Raw genomic sequence first — 15,309 nt, forward strand, 5'->3', positions numbered from 1 at the left:
AATCTACTTTATCAGACCATACAGTGTTACAGCAATACTGAATGGACCAACTGTACACCCACACCACCACTATCTTTTTCTGATATCTCTTTTTATGGTTGTTAAATATTTAGCCATTTTGTGTACAGCTAATTCTCCAGTGGACCTCCATGATGGCGCCAGCCGTGGTTGCTAGAAGATTTGTGACGCAAACTGGAAAGCTTCAAACTCTGTTCCGTGTGTGGTACTCGCAAATAGGGGCAGAGTGAAATCTTACTGCTTTTTCCTGCTCTCCGGTTATCACCTTCGGATGGCCCAGCTGCGACGTTTCTGCTCGGTGACGCAGAGGCGGAGGCGTCATCAGTCGGTAGGCGGAAAAGCGGTAGTGTGTTTCTGTTTCTAGGGATAAAACCAAACCGGGCGTTTTTATCAAGAAGCCTCACCCGGGGCCATAAAAAGGTTTTGCTTTTTTTTGTCCGAAGAAATGGCGGTTCCTGCAGGTCAAGCTGATCTGCAGATGGACAGAGACGCCCTGAGCGGCCAGACAGTTTCCCCTGAAAACAACATTGACATCGACGAGAGAGAGTTGGAAAATATCACAAAGAAACACCGAGAAGACGACACTACAACGCTGCCTCTGCACTCACCCTGGACGTTTTGGCTGGACAGGTACATATACTTCTCCCTTCCGCAATGTTTTCGAGTTTGAAGCCGTGCAAAAGCACCGAACAAGCGGGAATGAGGGAGAAAAAATATTTTTAAAGGCCATATCTTTCCGCAGGCCTTCAAGACCGAATGTAGCGGGAGTTTGGTCGCGTTAAAGATGACCTTCTCATGTTTGCCAAACGGCGTCTGACAAGCCAGAAAAGTTTCAGTTTCGACGGCTTTACTGTTGTCTACCGCAGTGAAATACCAGCGATGTCGATGTAATGAGGTGGACATGTTTATACATGTATAAACACTTGTGGACACTAACGTTGGTATTGGCAGATGATATTGCGGTTCAAACACGCAGCAATTCAAGTTGCATAAGTGGTTCCCAACCGAGGTGCTTGAGGGGGTTTTAGGTAAAATGAGAACTAGCTTAACTTCATATTTCACTCTCTGTAAGTTAGCACAATAAGAAAATATACAAGGATGACTGTTATGATCATAGGCTTCACTCTGTTCACTGTCACCTCCCATCTTCAGTGTAGACAGTTAACGCTGTACCAAATGAATCATATTATTGAGACATAGCCTATTCATATCTCAATAATATCCCCCCCCCAAATTGATACACATTAGGCCACAGACCCCCATTTGATAAGGAACTTTTATCAAAACAATCATCTTTATACATTAGCTTGTTATGTTAACTTCTAGTGAGTGAAATAACAGTGCAATAAACCCATTTTGTTGAGGGTCCCCAAACTAGGGTCTGGGGACCACTCATCAGTGCCATAGAAGATATAAACCCATTGAACATGTTGATGTCTGTTGAGGTAAGCTACATATAAAGTTGTTAAAATATATTTGTGGCCATAAATGGGTGTGGAAGTCATGACCCAGCAAAAATGGAAGGTCTAAAGCCATTATAAAAGTCATTATTGTTGTCAAACTGCCTCTATTAAGCTGCTGCACATGAATCATTAGTCTAGGTTTGTTACTTTACAACACAATCAGAATTCTAATGTTGATTAGGGTAATCACAATAGGCTTTTACAGGTATGTTTGCCTAAGGCACAAAGATTATACTTAAGATTTATGCTAAACCCCTCAACAAAAGTCCTGCCATGAATGCATTCATCAGAACACATTTAATGTGCTTGTTCGGTTGGTTGGTTAACTTGTTTACCTCCCAGTTGTTACTGTATCATCTATTGTGGGCTGAAGCAGTGTCATGTTCTCATTTGTTGTGTCAGGTCATTACCAGGGACGACGGCTGCGCAATGTGAATCCAATCTGAAGAAGATCTACACAGTTCAATCTGTTCAGGTGAGATTTAGTGTCGACTTGAAGGTCATCATTTTAGTTTATTCACACTTGTCAAATTCAAAATACAAAAGTTGTCTCCACCAACAGGAAGTGGTGAATCAAAAGTTAAGAGCGAAATACAAACTGTGTCATAAACAGCAGCGAGCAGCGCTTTGGTATCTTTGGTATATAAAGCATCACAGATGGCTGGTTGGTAAACATGAGTGTACTGTGAGCAGCTTACTGACCTCACCTTACAGGATTTCTGGGTATTGAAGTTTCAAGCAGTTACCTGACATTTGGAGCTGCCAGTTTTGGAAGTTGCCTGGTGCAGCTTTAAGCTCTTTGATCAACTTGCTGTTGTGTGACGAGACTGATAGTAGTTTACACTATTCCACTATTTGGCATGTTACGCTGCATATGCTAATGCTTTTGAGATGAGGCTAAGATGGCTTGTACTGCCCTAAGGAAAAATCACTACAGTATGTCTATTGGGACCTACAGTGTGTCTGTGATTAGTGAGTTTATAGTGAACTTGTACTTTAAAAAAACCCAAAATCCTATCAAAAATATTCCTGTATCGCTTATATTTTTGCTGTGATATTATGATATCCTATGATATTAAACTTTATTTTAGGATTACTATAGTGCTAGCAAGAGAAATAACACTGTTGCACATGTAATGGGCTTTACTAATAGTAACAGGCAGTGCTTGATTTCATCCTGTAGACGTTCTGGAGCGTATACAACAACATCCCTCCGGTCACAGTGCTGCCTTTGAGATGTAGCTATCACTTAATGCGTGGAGAAAGGAGGCCGCTGTGGTAAGTCTCATAGCTTTCATTTCTGACATTATTGTTATTATTATTATTATTATCATCATTGCTCTCCTTATCAATCCCTTGAATGGAAGGCAGGTTGTTACTATGTAATAAATGCTGTAATGTGAATACAAAACACTAAATGAGTTGAAAATGTAATAAATCCTGTTAATATAATACATTACATCACATTCTTACATTAACTAGCAATTATTACTTCATAGGGGGTGTAGCATATTTTTACTCAAGTTATGACATTCTTATTCGTAGGAATTATTACATTATTAGACAGTATTGTTATTACATCATCAGTTAAAAATATGTTACACTCCTTATGAACTAATAATCGCCAGTTAATGTAATTATGTGATGTTTTTACATTATCCAGCAATTTATTGCTTTAACAGGTTTATTATATTTTCAACCCATTTAGACCGGCAGTTATTACATTATCAGTTGCTAGCGACCTTCTCTTTCAATTAAAGTAAAAACATAAAATTTTACATAAAATGTAAAATTGTGATCGCCTGGTGAAGCTTGCTGAGTATTTAACTTTTATCCTTGTACACCAACAGGGAAGAAGAGAGTAATGCAAAAGGAGGCGTATGGAAGATGAAAGTCCCAAAAGAAAGCACTGTAGGTGCCATCTTGTTCTCTATTCATAGTATTCCTATGATGTCACATGCATTTCCTACCAATGTAGCGCTTTACAATACACACAGCTCATTGGCTGCATTTGTCATTTGATTGTAATCACCTGTTAATTTATTACAATCACCTGTTATTTTCCTACCAAGATGGCCGCGTGGTGATGGAACAGAATATTATGAATAGCTCCTTCTCTCATAATCATGTCATTTACTGAATTGCTAATTGGCGTCTGTGTGTCCTTCCTGTTTCAGTCTGCAGTTTGGAAAGAATTGTTACTTGCTACTATTGGGGAGCAGTTTGCAGATTACTGTGCTTCAGGTGAGTTACTGTAAAGTCAGTACTTGATATTTTATGTTTGTGTCTTCAGCAGGAAGACACTTTCATATGCAGAAACTAGAGGGCAACATTGGGCTGGAAACAAATGTATCATTTCATATGGGACTGTGACTGACTCTTGTGTTCAATTGATATCCATGAAATATGCTATTTTCAAAATATAGCTAATATATGATGGATATTTATTATCTACTGTTAATATTTTGACTGTTCTTCTGTTTTGCAGATGATGAGGTTGTCGGTGTCAGTGTCAGCGTTCGAGATCGGGAAGACGTTGTTCAAGTCTGGAATAAGGATGCATCTCTTGCTAATGAAGCTACTGTCTTGGGAAAAATCTATGAGCTTCTCCCACACATATCTTTTAAAGCCGTTTTTTATAAATGTAAGTATGGCCAGCCATTTTTTTCTGATTACATATACTGTGCCTTTGGATTTATAAATGGAAATTAGTTAAAACTTTCAATATAATAATAGTACAGCTTTATATATGATGCACTACAGATGCATTGTCACAGACTATCGCAGTATTTTTCAGACTGTGCAAAGATAAGCATCTGTACTGCTGATTGAGCTATGAACATTTGAAAGATTCAATATAGTGGTTTGTCTGGGGGAATAGTGCTTTCATCACCTCTTTTAGAGAAGTTTGATATGTTGTTTTCATGATGCGCTGCATGTTCACCTTCCTCCAACAAACATCTATTGTTTTCTTCTGTGGTTGGCCAGTTCACATGGAAACAGCCGTTCAAGTCTTTCTGCTTAGCTGTGTGTTGAACTACTCCCCTTTTTTCCCTTTTTCCAATGATTGGACAAGCATGTGATTTTCCAAATCACTTGATGTTAAATTCAATGTGTAAGGAAATAATTTTCAGGAAAAGTTAAAGAGAGCATATCTTTTTCTTTCCCTCAAATTACTTTGCTGTAAAGAATGAATCGAACTGAAGGGCCGGTGCGCTGGCCAAGATCATTGCACCCCTACCTAAGACCAGGTTGAGCATGCTGACAAATATGTCATTGCAGTGCCAAAATTGTTATTCATGTAAACTTGTCAGCGACACAAATGCACCTTATGCCTACTTACCCTGTAAAGCTGCATGCAGTGCATTAACATTGATTACTCCTGTTGCTACCAAGTACCTATTCATAACCAAAATTATAATAAAAAAAAATTAATACAAGCAGAAAAGGTGTATGCAGGCACAAGCCTATTTTTCCAAAGACAAGCTTTCAAACACTTTATCCAGTGGACGCATCGCACTGTCCAAACTGTTCTAATATATATTTGTTCAGTTTGATGTATAAGACCGCTGACTCATATCTGAAAAGCTTTTTTACTTGTCAATTACGTGTCAGGATTACAGTATCTTCTATTCTCTTCACTTTATGCCGTTGGATGCACTTAAATTTACTTAGGTATTCACCCTAAGTGCACATCTTGGTACATGCCATTTATCCCTTCAGAGTTGGAATCTGCAGGGAGGAGTGTATGCCTTTTTATATATATATATATGGCTTTTTTTTCCCCTTTATTTATATATATATATATATATATATATATATATATATATATATATATATATATATATATAAAAAAAAGGGGAAAAAAAGCCACAATGCCACGCTCTAGTCAAGGTCTGCATTGCGTCCTGTATAATGTGGTATAAAATGAACACTACTGTATGCATGACAGATCAAGGCTTTATACTGAATATGACTGTATTTGAATTTTCCAGCTCACATGGAACATCATGCCTTTGAAGGAGGACGTTCAAGACATTAGAATGTGATGCACTTTTTTTTTTCTCTTCTCTCTTTTTAATCTGAACTCTGTACTCGCCTGGACATGAAGGCATCGTCCACAACTTAATCAAGAATATTCTTTTGCATTCAACAAGGAAATGGTATCAATCTATTTTTATAAATTTTAATGACGGATGCCTTTTTTTTCCCATTTTGATGTGGCTCCCGGAGCTCTGAGTTCTTCAGAGAATGTATCAAGCGTAAGCCTCGTTGAACCGTGTCAAATAGATTTTATTTTGTCTCCATGTTTAGTTCAGGTTAGTCCTGACTTCCTCCTATACTGAACTGCACTGTCATGGTCCTGTTCTCTGCACAGCCTACGGACCTCACAACTTATCCCTGGTATAGAGGCAGCAGCTACATAATCTCACTACTTTTTAACTGTTCCGTATGTTTCACATTTCTTCAGAGTTGTTTTAAATAAGTTGATTTATTTAGTGCCAAAGCACTTTTTTTTTTTGCAGTCGAGAAAGTTTGTATCCTACTGATGAACGTATTTTGCCTTGTCCCACTTCTGAAGATGCAGTGAATGTCCCACGCGTTTTTCTGAAGAATCCATAAATCATACATCGTACTTGCATCAGGGTAACACTTGGAGATATTGCACATGGCTACCCATTCCAAAAAGCACTGGCCCTCATTTATGAAGCCATCATAGGGAGTCATCACATATTCAAGCAGAGAGATGGTCCTAAGAAACCTGTCAGATTTGATTTATGAAACTTGCAGCTTTGGTTTAAGTGCAGTGTCCAACGTGAAAGGTGCATTATTGACAGCTCCAAAACACGTTTGACAGTTTGCTCAATACATACAGAATGTTGAGACTAAACTCTCCTAAACCAAGTCACACAGGCTAATTTGTGCATTACTTTGAAGGGAGACACTGCACTTATTCTCTCTCTCCCATACCAGTACAGCTAGACGTCCTAATCCACATTTCCACATTTAAGTTTTGTAGCAATGATTTGTCAGGTTTCATGATTAAAAATGAAAAAATGTCAAATAGACTGAAGTGTCAGGTTTCAATAAATAACGCTTACTGGTTTATTTTGTCCTTCTGTGTTTCTCCATTATGTAGAGGGCTGCTTCTAATTAATGTGCACTTATTGGGACCAGAAATGAGAATGACCAAAACTTTATTACCTATTGTTGGTCACCTTCTCTACGTGGTGAACACAACACACCACACCTACTTGCTTCATTCCAGTGCAGACTGCAGTAAACTAAATGCACCTGGTACTTTTGTTTGTCACACCACTTTTATTGTTCAACTATGGACTGGTTGAGTTACTTGGAAGGGGACAGTAGTTAATAATTAGTAATTGGTAAACAATTTTTGAGTTGACATGGACTAAGTAATTAAAATGGAAATAATATACCATTATTATTGTCTGTATTTCTCCTTACATGGTAACAACCAGCAACAAGAGTCACCTGTTAAAGGACAATGTTGCCATTCTGGCATATGAGATGTGTGTCATTCGTCCCTTGTTGGGAGTTAATACCTCTGCAGCTCAGCGTCTTTCATTTTTGCTCGGGCCATTTTGTGCTGATTCATCACATTTGAATGTACCAGTTGCCCATTGCTGCTCTATAATGTTAATTCACGTGCAGGCTAGGGCAGCATAATCAGTATTTGCAAGTATAAACAGCTATCTCTTTAAAGCTAGAGGTCAAGAGGAGCAAGACTGTGTGTTTTTGTGAATCTTTGTGATGTTGCACTGATGTATAGCCCAGAGCAGCTTCACTGACAATCAATAGAAGATTGATGCTGTATATCACAGTAGTGCTATCATTTGTGAAACAGAACCTGTCAGTTAGTAGTTAGTATCAAATCCAAGTCATTTGAAACAAAATAATAATAATGATAATAATGATAATAGTTTTTCTTAAGTTTCTAGTATTAAATGTTCAATCCCCTTTTGTCTTTAATCTAGACTTGAGAGCATCTAGACTTCTATATTGTTCACAGTGAGTTTAAATCTCTGTTCTATCAGCTGGAGCCAAACCATTTAAAATTAGCTGTTTTGAAATGAGGCAATAAAATCTTAAACTTGATTCTAAACACCACTGGAAGCCAATGTAAAGTGGCTTAAATTTCTCCTCTGCCAAACACAGGGTTGATGTGAATATCTTTTATGCCATAATTGTGGGTGAGCAATTACACCTTGCTTAGGTTTAAGAGGAAACGTTTGAGCGTGTGTATTTCATTGGGGGTTATAAAATGCATTCAGCAGGTTTGACAGTAAATTCCAACTGAACTGACTAAAAGATGGTAGTGTGGAACAGCTCACTCAGCATTTCAGAAACTAAATTGTATCAGTAACAGTCAGACACCGATGACTGAAGAAACAACCTCACACCAACAATCAGAGCTTAAAAAAGAATAGCTGATCAAAGCCTCATTTTATTAGCATCTATCAAGGTAATAGTGGCTTAAGACCTACATATCATAAACATTGGTTGAGGCAGTTTGGAGACAAACTTAATGCAGGCAGGCTCTGCTCCTCCTCTGTCTGAATCATCAGAAAAACAATGCTATACACGCTTTCAATATTGTACGGCTATACCCATTAAACTTGGAAACTGCTCAACACTGTTGAAAATCACACCAGTGTGTAGTGTGAAGTCCCACAAGTTCTGTAGAAATAACTAAAAGAAACACACATACTTCTTTGAAAGTGAATCAGTTTTCCGCAACTGTGCCTTCTGTCCAGGCTCTCAACATTACAAATATGTGCTCTTTAAATGTATGCAAATCATTTTTTCCCCAGTAAGCAAACTTATCAGTCAGCATTCTCTACATCATGGGTACACATGTATTTTGAAGGGGATTTGTGTGAGAGATATAGCAACGCTGCACTCCCACATCCTCCTATACTCATAATTGGCCTGATTCTGAATGTTCATCAGTGACATGTTCAAGTAGAGTGCTGTGATGATAATATAAAGAGTTGGAAATACCTGTTATGTGGCACTTCAACATGCCAGGGGTTGACCTACATCATACAGTACAGTCCGATGTTTGTTTTCAAATTCAAAATAGAAACCGAAATGATGTTTACCACAGTCATTGCAATACTCCTGCATGCAGTTGTTCCCTTTTGTATAGAAGCCTTCTAACTGATGTGCACACAGAACTTACCTTACTACAGTTGCCAGCACTTCTTACCATTTAACAGATTGTCTGTTATTCATAATGCCAATAAATGTATGCATAAATACTGTCCTCTTTTTCAGGGCTCACATCCATAGTGGTTAACTTGTGACGTCAATATTCAATGATTTGAAAAAGCTTGTCTATGAATGCAAGAGACACACATTGATTTACAATCTTAGAAAAAATATACATGTGCATGTTTTCATCATTTGCATATGCACGTACATGTTATTAACGGTAAATCTACACCAAGGCCCATGGTAAAGATGATAAAAAAAGTAATGAGCAATAAATGCTAAACAGATTTAATACAAAATGTAGCTTATTACTTGTATTGTTTATTTTTATGCTGTTTTTGCCTCTCCTTTACTCTGGGTGGCAACAGTTCTGGAGTACAGAGCACACACATTAAGAAGAGACATTATCACTATACTCTGTAACACAAATTAGAGAATGTATTTGGTCTTCTAAAACAACAGGGACACAATACTCAATTCATATGGCCAAGTTCAGGACTTTCGGTTTCAGTATGAGTCCATATTGTTTCCAAATGCATCATCCCACAGTATTTTGCCATGTGTTGTGTTCCTAGTATAGAATATGATTTTGCATGAAAATCCATGATGCTCAATCAGTCTTATAGGTCACACTGACTTTTAGGAACTGTTAATCCTTATTATCCAATGCCTATGCGAGGTATATTTGCATGTTCAAGGTATCATGTCCTCTGGTTTCTCGTCCTTTCACCTATCTGACATTTTTTTTTACAGGTCATTATCTCTAAACCTTCTCCAGAAGTGCTCTTCCTTTCATTACATGTTGAATGCTACAGTCCTCTATTGTTCCTCTGCTGTTCACAATGCCCCCCAGCAGCAAGGGGAAAACAGCGTATGAAAGCCATCCATCCCCTCTGGAAATCGAGAGGAGCTTCTTTTCATTTGCTTAATTACCTAATTAACAGAAAGCTAATTACTTTGTTGTGTGCACGAGTACGCGTGGAGAGGCTGTTACGTAACTGATAGTGATCCTCAATTAATTTGTAACTGCACTCCATCAAGTCAAGGCCCTAATCCACAACTCATCACCAGCCTGACACCAACAGACTATGATAACAATTTCAAACCCAGACACATGGTTGTTGGGTTCCATTCAGCTTATAGATGCGTTATTGAAATGCAGATCAAGCCACTGAAGAATTACAAAGCTAAGATCATATGTTAGATTGCTTTGATAACATGTACATACATTTGAATTTTTGTCATTAATTGCTTTCTGAGCCAGACAACCATGTTTACAACCTTATGAAAAAGAACTGTAGTAATCCTATAATACATTTTAGAAGGAACGGCCCACTGTACAAATACCACAACAAAACAAAGTCCTGTACTGTACTGAATATTATAGGAATAATATAGTTAGGCCATAGGAAATAAAAATGCTATAAAGTGGAATAAGGTTACTCACTAGACACTAAAAGCCCCTATAGAGTATTTTAGGGATATTATAGTTTATTTTTTCTCAGGGAAATCAAAAGGTGAAATATTTCATGTTAGGAATAGTTTACTTTGTTTAAAAGTGTTTATTCTTTTAAAAGTCATGAATATTCATCATTAAGTCATTGGAGTTGGAGCCAGATAAAATATAGTATAGGTGTATCTGTGTTTGCGTCAGTCTCATTCATACATTTGAGTCCAACTGTGGCTTATGACTTATCAATTGAACGGCTCGGCCAACATCTGTGTGTTTCTCTGGCTCTGTGGGCCCCGGGGTCATTAAACACAACGCTGTGGTTGTGGGCCATGCAGTGACTGATGTGTCTCTCTGTGCCTTCGGGCTACTTGCTTCCTCGTACAGTACCTCTTTACAATGGAAATATGACCCCCCCCTCAACTCACCCCATCTCCAGCTGTCACCTCAACACCAATGTCTTTTTCAGTAACTGTCAACACATAAATACAGTATCAGGCTTGTTGTTTAGTCTACTACTCTATGTATCAGCAAAATTAGAGATTTTTTTTAAGGTAACCGTTTCCTTTCAACAAGAGAATTAGTTTATTAGAATTTCTGGAATATGGCATTGTGTTATATGACTGGGGGTATGCCCTTATAAAAAAGAACTGTATAGTAATACATTTTAGAACTATATGAATATTACAGCAAAACGATAAACTATCTATATAATGTAGAATATTACAGGAATAATATAGCTTATAGGAATATTACAGTGATACCACAGGAGATTAAAAACACCATTAAGTATGATAAGCTCACTGTTAACTCACTATTGAGTACCACGGACACTGTAAATCCCTATAGGAGTGTTATAGTGGTTTTTCTTCAGGGTGTGACCAGCCGTGGTCAGAGGGTGGCGCTCTCTACTAAGAAACAGGCTTTTCTGAGAAGGCTCATCAGCAGCATTCCTCCCAGATGCAGCCATGATAAATGTAATGTCGTTTATAATGAAATGGGCTGTGCTTTTCAGACCTTGATCAAGGACAAAAAAGACTTAAAATATTTTCTCTTGAGGTTAAATTAATGTTGCTTTTCAATGAGTGTTAACTGGACTGTTGAACTGGCCCATGATAATTCTCCTCTGCAGGGGCAAGTGACAGAGATTTTAATTACTGTCATAATGTCTTTACACTTCTTGTGACAGTAGGCATGTTCAAGTGAAAGCTGAATAGGAGTGAGTCAAAGTTTTCAACCACAACAATGATTAAAGGCAGACATTCCTAATAACTTTGCAGAAAGTTAGGCGTAGTTAGGGCTCTTAATGTTTCATAACATTGTGAAGGGTTGACCTAAATGTCAAAAAATTATAACTGCACAAAATGAAAGGACAACACCTGCACACCGGCTATCTATAATGTCATCTTCAAAGCCATAATAGTCTCCCCCTTTTGAAAGTTTTAAACTCCTCACAGCTAAGATTAAAACATCTTTGATGATTATGCTGAAGCATTTCATCTCTTTGCAATGAGGGTTTAGTGAAGTGATGATGAACCTAAAAAAAAAAAAAAAAACAGGAGAAAATAATAGAACTTCCTTCTGCCTCAGTTGTAATTAGTCAGCTTAGACATTTTAGCTTTTCTGACACCCCCCCCTCTCTCCTGCCACACACTTTTCAGCTAAAACTAATGCATATAATTACATTTCCCCATATAACGGACCTATTAAGTGATATTGAATTGTACTTGTGACTGTGATGTTTCTATGAAGGATCTGCAATGAATGTTGTTTACCCAGCAGGTGGATGTGACGTCACGGACTTGGAACATCAGAAAACAACAACATCCAAATCCGCGATTCTTCCTTTTTTCCCTTGTTTTCTCGGCGTGTTAAAATCTAATAACAACATTAAGGAAGGAGCTCGTTTTTTCCCCCTACGAGACGGGGAGCTAGTGTGAAACTCCAGATTTGGCTTTTTTCGACGCTCTCGGTAAGATATCTCTCTCTCTCCTCGTACTTAAGTTAGTTAGTTAGTCCCCCCCCACACCACCAACACCAACACCAAGGCGGGCGGAGTAATATTGTTGGTGTTTACGGGGTGATTTGTTGTCGCACGCGTTCTCGGTACACAAGCTCGCGTGCACGGGTTCGTTATCTCATACTAGCGAATCGGTATCCTCCGCGTGCGCCGGTAAGCTGCAGTAACGCGTTTTCCATTCCGGTAAGTTTCACTATTATCATAACGTTAACATTGGCTTTGTTATATAGTATCTACCTGCTGCTGCTGCTGCTGCACACACACAAACACACACGGAGTTTGTCTTTGTTTTTTGCTGCTGTTTTCTAGACATCTTTCCAATGGCGAAATAAACAAATAAACAAACACCTGTAATATTACCATGTAGGCTGGCTGGTAGCGATATTTAATGTCATGTTGCTTGTACGTGCTGCTGCTGCTATAAGAGTGTCTTTTCTAACTAAGAATCGTGCATCATGTACTTTTTTTTTGGAAAGTTGAGTTTCTAGTTGTGAGGCTACTCATGAGTCCCCGGGGGAGAATGCTCCTTTGGGAGGAATAAAAGTATTTACACAATTTATGCCAGTTTAGAAAGTGCTGGTTAGCGATAGCTGTTAACAGAAGTGAGCACGTAATTACAACGTTACCTGGTTGAGTTAGCGCCGTAAAACTTTCTAACTCTACACGGTGAAAGGGAAGTTTGAGTGCAGTGATTTCTTTGGCGTAAAATCAGGGAAGGGGCTTTTCCCCACGTGTTAGCTGTCCTCCAAACTCCAAAAGACCGTAGGAAGGCATTACAACCACCCTAAACTATAACTTTATTTATTACAGCTGTAATTCAGTATGGCTATAATGCCGCTTTGCCTCATGCTAATAGCTTAGGCGACTTACATACTTGACTGTCCATCATTTGCATTGATCGAAAGCTCTTAATACATATTTTGGTATGGCATGTCTGCTCTACGATAAGGCTAGACATAATGTATTTAAAGTGGATATTCAATTCAGAGTGAACTTTTCATTAACACTAAGAATTGACTGAATTAATCTGACATTATATGGCAATTAACATAAACAGAGTTCTTAAAAAGTTGGAAACCCATGGTTTTATTTTATGTTATTTTATTTTTTATTGGGGGTTTCTGGTCAAACGTAAATTAGTGGTTTTATTCAGTCTGTTCTGATGTGGGTTATAGCAGTCATTTTTTTAGGTAGAGCTAGATGAAGGTAAATAGGTTGAAGTTGGAGAGCACCTAATTATGACTTGGGAAAAGTAGTACATTTTGTTAAATTAACACTTACCTGTTGTTGGCAGACTGTGTAAGTGAACTAAATTGTTTTGACTATTTTAACGTGTTATACTGTCTAAAGGAATGTACGTAAGAAAATGTGTTGTTTTGCAGTGTGGAAAGCAAAACCACTTCAATAAACTTATTCTCAAATTTTTTTTATAAGGTATAGCTTACATTTTTTGCAGTATTTTGTAACAAGTGTATTATACATAAATGGACAGCAGTAACTAAGAATTATGTGTATTTTTGCCTTTAGCTTTTTATATTTCATTTTTTAACTGTTGCCTACCATGATGTGCGTAACCCGTGTTGATTTATTTTGTGAAGAGTCACTGAACATCATACTTTGTAGCAAACAAGAGAAATAGATAAAAAGTATACCGATACTGTGTGTCTATTGAGAGCCAACTCCACAAATGTAAGAGTTAAATATTAATTTCTTTACAGTAGAGACCAAGTCAATCTGCAGCTGGCAAAAGCAGGGCTAAAACTATCTGAAAAATTACAAAAAGGCAACTGCAGCTTTAACAACTATTGCCGGCAGTGCTCCCTCCTCCTTGGTCTTTGGATTAGTCATTGTCTGAGGAAAAAAACACTTTTTTGTAGGAGAAGTAAAGTAAACAGCCTCCAACAAGCGAACCTTGACAACCCAGATTAAGGAAAACATTGGAGATCAAACAGTGCTGCTGCTGGGCTGTTGTCATGAGCTGCCTGAGAGAGAGCTGCAGACTATTTGAACAGGCACTGGGGTTTGTGTGCTCACTTATGCAGAAATGGACCTTCGCAAATGCTGACCCAGGTTTAAAAGCACAGGGTGAACTTTCTTTGCAACTTTTCCAGCCCTGGCGTTTGACTCGGCTAGTAAGGCGTTCAGCCTTTTCGCCTTCTGCTGATTCTGATGGGAACAAACTAACGCCGTCCCTTCTGTCTGGTTTTAGCCAGTCAAAACGACTGTACTCTCTTTGCCCCCTACCACAACTGAATAAATTTAGTTGGCAGGGAGGGGTGGGGGGATAAAGGCTTGAAATTTGAGGAAGCGCAGCTGTATGCAGTGTAATGACTCAAGATCCTTAAAACTCCAATCTGTGATTTTGTGTTATTTGGAAAGCTCTTATTTCTAGTTTGGCCTCTACAGGCTCGGGCTAAGGCTCTTCTATGTAGAGAGTTAAGGCTAAATTGGGAAGAAAGTAATCAGTCACTCATGCATTCAGTCTGAGGACTCCCATCCCTGAGTGGAGCGGCCCTCTCTTTCATCTGACGGCTCAGTATTTGTGAACACACATTGAAATACCCTGTGCTGGGTACGGAGGGCCTGTAAACTGACTGTGCACCCTCGCTTGCAGCTGAATGATAAGGAGAGTTATTTTCGGCCCAGTGTGGGAATGAGGTTCTGCACTTTGCTGTATTGTTGCTTTCAAATCTATTTGCCGGCTTCACCCTTCATTTGATTTCGGATACAAGATGCCTTTAGACCAGTTGCTTGAAACATTTTTTCACAAAGCGAGACAAGTGACAGACGAATAAAGGGAATTTTCTGGTAAATGAATTTGTCATGTGATTTTTTTTTTTTGCATATTTGATTCACACAACACAAAGGGGAACAGTAGCGGCAATATGAATACGACTGCGGCACACTCATTAGTGCTGTATTACATGAATGGAAGTGATAACAAAGGAAAGCAGAACAATATTTCCAGGGTAAAGGTTAGTGTGTCCCGGCCCCTGTGGCGTGCCCAGGCAGACTGTTCTCCATGCCAGGGAGGAAGGCGATTGGTCAGAGAGTGGACAGCTTCAGGTGAGCGCTGGGCAGCTCCTCAGTCTCTATGGAGACTGCAAAACGCTCAGGAC

At 38.6% G+C, this 15,309-nt stretch overlaps 1 protein-coding gene across 1 annotated transcript; it reads left to right on the forward strand.

The window, feature by feature from the left end:
• Positions 1-339: 339 nt before the first annotated feature.
• Positions 340-6,900, forward strand: LOC139644671 (eukaryotic translation initiation factor 4E type 3-like). The gene is made up of 7 exons (XM_071520127.1): positions 340-648; positions 1,884-1,956; positions 2,665-2,759; positions 3,332-3,392; positions 3,659-3,725; positions 3,970-4,125; positions 5,477-6,900. The coding sequence occupies exons 1-7, from the start codon at positions 464-466 to the stop codon at positions 5,521-5,523; spliced, it is 684 nt and encodes a 227-aa protein (XP_071376228.1). The 5' UTR covers positions 340-463; the 3' UTR covers positions 5,524-6,900.
• The last annotated feature ends 8,409 nt before the right edge of the window (positions 6,901-15,309 follow it).

This window comes from Centroberyx affinis, unplaced genomic scaffold, assembly GCF_046629955.1.
Source record: "Centroberyx affinis isolate AG114_WGS23_722 - 3 ecotype Tasmania unplaced genomic scaffold, CSIRO-AGI_Caff_v1 ptg000771l_1, whole genome shotgun sequence".
NCBI classification, from domain to species: domain Eukaryota; kingdom Metazoa; phylum Chordata; class Actinopteri; order Beryciformes; family Berycidae; genus Centroberyx; species Centroberyx affinis.